The following is a 9368-nucleotide window of genomic DNA, read 5'->3' as shown; positions in this document are numbered from 1 at the left end:
TTCAGACTTCAGGAAAGATCAACCCGAAGTGGTGACATGTCAGGCCACTAGCCTGACCTCAACTCCTGTGAAATTCCTCCCAGTTTTGCCCTGTGGGACAAGAAGAATTTAGCTCAAAATGTGGATAGCAATCTTCCTCAAACAAAAAATATAATAAATGGAAGGTAACTGGTTTCACTGATGCTGTTTGAGAGGAAACTATTGACTCGAACATCGATAGGCTCATTGTCTCTTTTCAATAGTACCATGGGAATTTATATATCCACCTGAGAGAGGGCTGAAGGGATCTTGGCTCAATGCCTTGACTGAAAGCCTGCAACTCCAGCCAGCACAGCATTCCCTGGAGTGTCAGCCAGGATTATGAGCTCCAGCCTCTACGGCGAGGCTAGAAACCACAAATCTCCAACTCCGAGGCCACCAATGAGCCACAGCTGACACTTGAAAGCGTATGAGATTATTTTAACACAGGAAGCAGAGGGACAAGAATGTGGAATGACGCATTCAAAGCTTGGGAGCAAAGGTTGAGAGGAGCAATCCTGCAGTTCCAACAAAATAATCAAATTGAAAAGCTATGACAGAGACCTCTAGAGGTGAGAAAGTGGGTGACATCTCCCATGTGCCATCCAGGAGTGTGATTGCTGCTAAAACAAACCCCAGATATGGAAACACTGTGCACGTCTTGAACTTGGTAAGAGGAGAGTTGTTGTGGAGAAAGGATGCATTTGGGATGAAAGAGGAACATGAAACTTAAGGTGCAATGTTTATTTTAACTGGTTTTTTCCATGTGAATGTCCTGGGGATGCATACCATTTACTATTACCTCCCATTGCACTGAGGTTGTAAATAGCTTGATAGATCATTTCAAAGTTCAGTTACATATCTACTGTATTGATGTCATATTGGTGTCACGTATAGTCCAAACAGGATAAGGATGTCATGTTTCCTTCTCGAAAGGACCATCTAACAACTTCACAGTCAGTGTTATAACTTTTTAGTCTAATTGAACTCATGATGGAATTGATTATTCTCTGGATTGCAGGTCCAATAATATAACTAGTATGTAGTTCCTATACTGTACCTGACACCAAGAGAAAATGAACAAAAGATGGTTCCCATCTAACAGCAACATCTCTCACTTGAGGAGCTTGCAACAAATGATAAATCAAAACTAGCAAGGCAAAATCATGTTCATCATTTCATTTTATTTGCATTTCTTTCAAATGGACACATCATATAGAATCCCTACAGTGTGGAAGGAGACCATTCAGCCTATTGAGTCCACACCAACCCTCCAAAGAGCATCCCACCCAGACCCACCCTCTAGCCCTATATCCCTGCCTTTCCCATAGCTTATCCAACTAGCTTGCACATCCCTAGATACTACATGCAACTTAGCATAGCCAATCCACCTAACTTGCACATTTTTGGACTGTGGGAGGAAACCAGAGCATCCAGGAGCAACCCACACAGACACAGGGAGAATAAACTCCATACAGACAGTTGCCCGAGGCTGGAATCAAACCTGAGTCCCTGGCGCTGAGGCAGCAGTGTTAACCACTGACCCTTGGCCCACGCATGCAATCAGCGACACAGTGAGGCCCACAATTCAGTCAAAAGTGACTCCCCAGAATGAAACTCCCATCTCCAGTGGCTACATCTGGTCAATAATGTCTCACAACCAGGTGACACATTGCAACAAACTAAAGCAATCGATCACTATGTATCTGACACATGCTGAGTACATCTTTAAATGCAATCCTAGTTTGTATTCAGTCTCCCATTTGCCTATTCTTGAAAATATTCTGTTCCCTGGAATTTGGTCACACTCCAGTTATCACCCCAGTTCATTACTGACAGTAGGCCGTTCAATTGTGGAGGGCATCACAGCTGAGATGAATCCAAATTTCACATAAATTTCACTGCCCAAAAGACTAGTGCAGGTAGAAACCCTTGACTCATTTAAGTGCCATAGCTTCCAGAAATATGAAGCACATCCTAGAAAATGGGTTTGGCTGTGTTGCTCATTTCTCCAGAGCTGTAGACACAATGGGCAGTGTGGCCTCCATTTACACTGGAAATGTTTTCACATTTTCTAAACATTTAAATATCTGAGGAGGAGGAGGACTGCACAGAGATGTGAGGAGAGGAAGGGGAGTGGCAACATCTGAATTGCTACTTAACATAGGCACTATGAGAAACAGAAGTAGAATTTCCTCATGTGATCTCCTTGTTCTACCAGCCTCGGGTTGGTCTCCATTCGGCTACAATCCTCCCTTCTGATTGCACATAGTAGACAGGATGCATTGCTGCAGTGGCACAGGCCTATAAGGGAAATAAAGAGAGAGGTAGAGACGAGGCACAGAGAGAGGGAAAGAGTGAAACAAAAGAGGAGGAAGAGGATAAGAAATAGAAGGAAAGAAAGGGAAAGAAATGGATGATAGAAGAGATATAAGAACAGACATAGAGAAAATGAGTGAAGAGAGATGGAAAAACAGAGGTGGGTAGAGGGGGAGTGAGGAGAATGGAATTTAAAGACAGACAAAGAGAGGAAAGAAAACAAAAAGACATGGAATGAACAAGTTAGAGAGGGAGGGTAAGAGATGGTTATTGAGAGGGAGAGAAACAAGGGGAAAGCATAAAGAAGGATAGGTTTGGTGGAGATAGGAGAGTTTTAAAGTAGTGGAAAGGAGAGATAGAGAAGGTGAAAGAGGGAGGAGAAATGAAGAAAGAGGCAGGTACAGAAGGAAAGAGATGGAGATAGACAGATGAAAGAGAGAGAAAGAATAGTGAGGGTACAAGGAAAGAGCGATGTTACTTCAAGATTTGTTCAGAACATCAGACATTTATTTTAAAGAAGTTTCTATGGTAATAGCGACTTCCCACCAGTTCCTTAATCAAAGCATGCAGCCTGTGAGAAGAGGAGACAACTGGGGGCGTGTGAGGCAGAGAGGTGAGGGCAAGGCAGACAGTCTGTTCTGCCATTTTAAAACAAATTGTTCACAGGATGTGAACATTGCTGGTGGAGCCAACATGTATTTGTTGTGCCTGTAATTGGCCTTGAGAGAGTAGTGGTGAGCTGCCTTCTTCAACCAGTGCACTCTGTGGGGTAAAGAACACTCAATGTTCAGATGTTAGTTCCAGGAGTTTGACGTAAGTCCAGGTCTTGCAGCATTTAGACATGGACTGCTTCAATATCTGCAGAGTGATAAATGGTGCTGAATATTGGGCAAATATCAGCAAACATCCTCACTTCTGATCTTATAACGGAAGAAAAGTAATTGATGAAGTAGCTGAAGATGATTGGGCCTAGGACACACCCTTGGGGACCTCCTGGGACTAAGATAATTGACTTCCTACAACCACAAGCATCTTGTTTTGTGCCAGGTATGGCTTTAATCAATGGAGACTTTCTCCCTGATTTCCATAGACTCCAGCTTTGCTAAGGCATCTTGATGCCAGATCTGGTCAAATACTGCCATAATGTCAAAGGCCATCACACTCCCCTCACTTCAATTAGATAAAAATAATCTGTACCTCAACCTCATTTCTCTGAGTTTTGAATAATCCCTTCGTTGCCCTGAATAAAATATTAATCAACATCAGTCCTGAAATTTAATTTGGCATCCATATTTTAGTACAGAATTCCTGATTTCCATTATCTAAGTGTGAAAATAGTCTTCTTGACCTCACACTGGAATGGCCTAGTTCTAATTTTATTATTGTGTCTCAGTAATCTCACTAATAGGATTCACCTACTAGACAAAATAATTCCTGTATCTACCCCATCAACATCTTTATTCATTTTAACCATCTAGATTAGACCACACCATAATCTTCTAAACTCAAGAGAAATCAAGCCAACCTGTTCTCATAATTTGACCATTTCAGTCCAAACATAATTTTGGAAAATCTGCACAGCACCCTGTCTGAGACCAATAACTAAAAAGTAATGCCCAAATCCAATGTTGTTTTTCCATGTGCAATCTGATGAAGACTCGCTCAGTACTTAAATAAAAACACAAAGTGCTGGAGAAACTCAGCCAGTTTGGCAGCATCTCTGGAGAGAGAAACAGGAGTAACATTTCCAGTCCAATTTCCAATTTCCAGTCCACTCACTCAGAACTGAGTTTGGAATTTTGGTTAAGTTGTAAAGAAGAGTCATATTGGGCTTGAAAAGTTAACCCTGTTTCTCTCTGGATGCTGCCAGACCAGCAGGGTTTCTACAGCTTTTAGTTCACCTCCTTTAGGAAGGATGTTGTGAAACTAGAAATGGTTCAGAAAAGATTTGTGAGGACGCTGCCGGGATTGGAGGGTTTGAGCTATAGGGAGAGGCTGAATAGGCTGGGGCTATTTTCCCTGGAGCATCAGAGGCTGAGGGGTCACCTTATATAGGCTTATAAAATCATGAGGGGGATGGAGAGGGTGAATAGACAAGGTCTTTTCTTCGGGGTGGGGGAGTCCAAAACTAGAGAGCATAGGTTTAAGGTGAGAGGGGCAAGATATAAAAGGGACCTAATGGGCAACTTTTTCACACAGAGGGTGAGGCATGTATGGAATGAGTTGCCAGAACAAATGGTGGAGGCTGGCACAATTACAACATTTAAAAGACGTCTGGATGGGTATCTGAATAGGAAAGGTTTAGCAGGATATGGGCCAAATGCTGGCAAATGGGATTAAATTTATATAGGATATCTGAACAGCAGGGATGAATTGGATCAAAGGGTCTATTTCCGTGCTGTATATCTCTATGATTCTATGACTTTATGTCTGCAGCAACTGCAGTACTTTGCTTTTATTCATCAGCTGTGAACCAAAATAAAAGCACTTATGTCCCAGTGGATGACACTCTGGGTTGATAGCAGTCCATTCTACATGTCCTGTGCAGTTTAATCATAAATTCAAAATTTGTTTTTCATTTTCTAATGTCAAAAGACTATAATAAATAGAACGAACCTGTAATTTGCTCCATATGATGTGTAAGGCAAGGCCTTTAATTAGGAAAAAAAATTATAAGGCAGTAAATACATCTGTACATCAGTCAGTACTGGAGCATATAGCCAGTTCATTTTGAAGCTGAGCAATGAATATCAGTATCATTGCCAAATCTCATTCTGTGATACTAACCGGTAGATGGGTGTGTGTTTGTGTGTGTGCATGCATGTGTGTGAGTAATTTTGTGTGTATTTGTGTGTGTGTGCTCATATCTTCTCAGAAGTGAATAAGTTCTGATGATACCAGCTACCCTGCAGCCATTTAACATTCAGCTGGGCGGAATTGACTGAGAGAGAGAGACTTGCACCTCCATCAGGTAAAGAAGTCCCATGTTAGGGAGCTGTCAACCTCTTAGTCCCAGCAGTATCGGGTTCAGGCGGTGATCACTGCAGGGACTAAGCAGTTCTGGGACATGGGCAACTAATGAGTCTGGACTGAAGGTAAGCCTGAAGTACTACGTAGCAGCTGCACAGTCCTTTAGTTAGGCCACATATTGTGCATAGCTCTGGTCGCCACTCTACCAGAGGATGTGGTGGATTTGGAGAAGGTACAGAAACGGTTTACCAGGATGTTGCCTGGTTTGGTGGGCATTAGCTATGAGGAGAGATTGGACAAACTTGGTTTGTTTTCACTTGAGTGTCGAAGGATGAAAGGCGACCTGATAGAAATTTAGAAAATTATGAGAGGCAAAGATAGAGTGGATAGTCAGAGTCTTTTTCCCAGGGTAGAAATGACAATTCCTAGGGGACGTAGGTTTAAGGTAAAATGGGGTATATTTAAAGAAGATGAGAGAGGCAGGTTTTTTAAATTCAGGGTGGTAAGTGCTTGGAATGTGCTACCAAAGGAGGTGTTGGAGGCAGACACAATAGCAATATCTGTAAGGCATTTTGACACATACATGAATAGGCAGGAAATAGAGGGATATGGACAAGCAAGGAGAAGCAAAAAGTTTTTAGTTTAGAAAGGCATCATATATGAAGGCAGTCTTGGTGGGCCAAAGAGCCTGTTCCTGTGCAGTACTATTCTTTGTTCTTTGTATGGCAGGGCCTGGCTGTCAGGCCACAGCCAGGAGAGTGAGGGGACTTCAGAAGCGGGTGTTGGGGAGTTAAAGGTAGTTACACTATTGATCCTTCCTGACACAAGCTCACATGCACCCCAGATTGCTGAGCTACCCATTCAATGTTGTCCAATCCATACTGCTTGTGGAAAAATGATGAAGGAGGACTGAGGCACATATGTGACTATCAATTGACCTAAAGGTCTCATAGGCCCTAGGGCAGCTGGGATGTCCAACGCCTCCACTGTCCCCTGTGCTCTGATAATACAGGAGATAGATCAGAAGGCCATAGGCAAGCTGTGTGCTTCAATTTACAGCTTTTCCACCTTCAAACTCGCCAGCAGAGGAGCACAATATACTGGCCTATAGGCTCTCATACACAAACACACATGAAGCAAGGCATACCACACATACTCTCACGCACACACAAATACACTCATAGTGTCACATCATAGATCACAAAACCCTGAAGTAGTCAAGTGCAAACTTATCATTTTAAGAGGAGTGCTACAACCAAAACCCACCTGTGGATGTAAATTCAGTGACTAGCTCCAGAGCCCATGGAATGTCATATCTCTATAGAGTCAGGGAAACATCAAACATAATGACTAAAAAGGGAAACGAGAGACTGATTATCCTCCCTCTTTCAGCAAGAAGCTATCTCCTGCAATCGTGTTTGTGTTTTACCCTTCCAGGGATTTACAATAAAAGGGGTCAAACAGCAACCGAAGCTCTGGTCTGTGTATGTTACTGGCCCGACATACTAGTGTGTGAACTAGTGATGTGAAGGTCACTGTTGGAGAACAGCGATTAATTGAATTGCAGGTAAAAGAGTAATAGACAATTTCCCACTCTGAATGTTGCCACTCAACCACTGTCAAAGGGAACTAGAACGAAGGAATTTCAATCAACTTTCAAATCCAAGAACCTAAAAATCAATTGGTCAACTACTGACATAAAATTACTAGTGCCATCCAATGTAAGGGTCACAATGTTCATTACCTATTCTTTATTAATGACTCAGAAAGACTGATCTGTATATCTCTTTTTTAATCTTTTTTTGGACTCATTTCTTATTCCTAATTTGTGTATATGTGTGTTACATTATTATTGCTTCTTGTGATTAGTGAATTAGAAGTAGAATTAGAATTAGCTCTTACTGTCACATGTACCCAAACGAGTACAGTGAGGAGTTTACAAGTTGCCATTTACAGCAGTATCTTAGGTGCAAAGGTACAGATTCTTAAGTGCAAATTCTTACAGGGGGAAAAAATATTTAGAAAAATAAAGAATTGAAAAGTCGAGCATTAGAGTCCTTTCAACCCAGTCCATGCCAGCACCTAGCCTCTATTCTGTGTCAGGCCTTGACTCCAACACTGTGCCAACTTCACCTTGAGGCTCTCAAGGCCAGAAGACTGCTGTGAAATCATCTCGAGGCTGGGAGTCCACGCTAAAGCCACGCTGGGTCGAGAGACAGCCACACCGGGCCGCTGAGAGCCAGCCACACCGGGCCGCTGAGATACAGCCACACCGGGCCGCTGAGAGACAGCCACACCAGGCCACTGAGATACAGCCACACCGGGCCACTGAGAGCCAGCCACACCGGGCCACTGAGATACAGCCACACCAGGCCGCTGAGAGACAGCCACACCGGACCACTGAGAGCCAGCCACACCGGGCCACTGAGATACAGCCACACCGTGCCACTGAGAGCCAGCCACACCGGGCCGCTGAGATACAGCCACACCGGGCCGCTGAGAGACAGCCACACCGGGCCACTGAGAGCCAGCCACACCGGGCCACTGAGACACAGCCACACCGGGCCACTGAGATACAGCCACACCGCGCCAGTGAGATACAGCCACACCGGGCCGCTGATAGCCAGCCACACCGGGCCACTGAGATCCAGACACACCGGGCCATTGAGATACAGCCACACCGCGCCACTGAGATACAGCCACACCGGGCCACTGAGATACAGCCACACTGGGCCACTGAGAGACAGACACACCGGGCCACTGAGAGACAGACACACCGGGCCACTGAGAGCCAGCCACACCGGGCCACTGAGAGACAGACACACCGGGCCACTGAGAGACAGACACACCGGGCTGTGTGGTTAAATTGGCTCCTTTTCAAACATAAATTCAAGAGATAGATATCCACAATGGAAAGGATCCTTATAAAATTAACCTTATTTTCACCACTGGGGGTTGGAGGGGATGAATAAAGAAGGGGAGCTGGTTCATCTCCCCTCACCTGCGAGATTAGTGATTTGGGTTATACATTTGGAACCATAACAAATTGGGGAACCTCGCCTGAGGTCTGGTCATGACATATACACACACCAAAATGTTCACATACATTCTCAAACATCCACATATTCTCAGACACACATGCACCAGGACATGCACATACCCAATAGTCTTAGACAGATTTAGAGTGCCAAGCATAGCTAATTTTTCAATCCTGATCTCACACACATTGCAGTCACCTACATTGTCACCTTGGTGTGATTGATTATCTCAGAGACTAGGTATGGGACTTTCTGTACAGACTTGGCCCAGTATGACACTGGGTGAGACGTTTCCCAACGAGATCTTACGAGAACTCTTTTCAAATTGTGGAACTAATTAACAGCACTGAAGCAAATACCACTGGAGTAGATATTGGGCTACTATAAGCTTTCCTTCTGATTTCTAAATGTGCAAATTTATCACTAGTTTCAACAAAATCCAATGCACCAAAACATCACCTTGATCAGTGAATCTGAGGTTTATGCTCCTGCCTGCTTTCAGGACAATGTTTTCTTACTGTAACACAAGTCTGCACACATCCAAACCAAAGTACCTACATGATAAGGAATAAGTGAAATCAAGCTTCCAAGCGGAAACTTGTTAAAATCCAGTTTCCCTGAAGTTGGCTCAATTTTCCCATGTTCCTGTGTCATTCCCACCAACCTGCAATGAAAAAAACAGATATAAATGGTAATGCTGGGACTGGAATATGCATTGGATTAGACAGCAGTCTTTCAACATTTGTGGACAAATGGAAAAAAGAGCTCAGAAGTTCCTGCAAGTCCACTCCACCAGTCCGAATGTATTACAGTAGAATCCATACTCACAAGCCTGGTACCTCACAATCAATCCCAGGCCTGGGTCATTTAGGTAGTTGGGGTTAGACAGCACAAGGAAGGTGCAAGAATCTCATACACCCCAGTTCAACCTGACCTGCCTCTGGTCTCTCAAGCTTTTCCCTCACCTATGGCTTGCTCTTTCATTTTGCTGCTTAAGAAGGATTGTATTTTCCTAACTGATTA

The 9368-nt window shown here is 43.7% G+C and overlaps 1 protein-coding gene across 2 annotated transcripts in view; it reads right to left on the bottom strand.

Annotated features, from left to right (window-relative positions):
- Positions 1–1182: 1182 nt before the first annotated feature.
- The window catches only part of zgc:162816 (uncharacterized protein LOC571260 homolog), a 56791-nt gene continuing 48605 nt past the window's right edge, over positions 1183–9368 (bottom strand). The window contains exons 8-9 of one of the 2 annotated variants that reach the window (XM_048595640.1): positions 8904–9009; positions 1183–2322 (exon numbers count right to left, since the gene is read on the bottom strand). In XM_048595640.1, the coding sequence (XP_048451597.1) occupies positions 2233–2322; positions 8904–9009 (196 nt within the window). In that variant the 3' untranslated portion in view covers positions 1183–2232. The remainder of the gene's footprint in view (positions 2323–8903; positions 9010–9368) is intronic. The other variant, XM_048595641.1, reaches the window with a different exon arrangement.

Source organism: Rhincodon typus, chromosome 4 (assembly GCF_021869965.1).
Source record: "Rhincodon typus isolate 14 chromosome 4, sRhiTyp1.1, whole genome shotgun sequence".
NCBI lineage: Eukaryota > Metazoa > Chordata > Chondrichthyes > Orectolobiformes > Rhincodontidae > Rhincodon > Rhincodon typus.
This window is presented reverse-complemented; position numbering and strand designations above follow the sequence as displayed.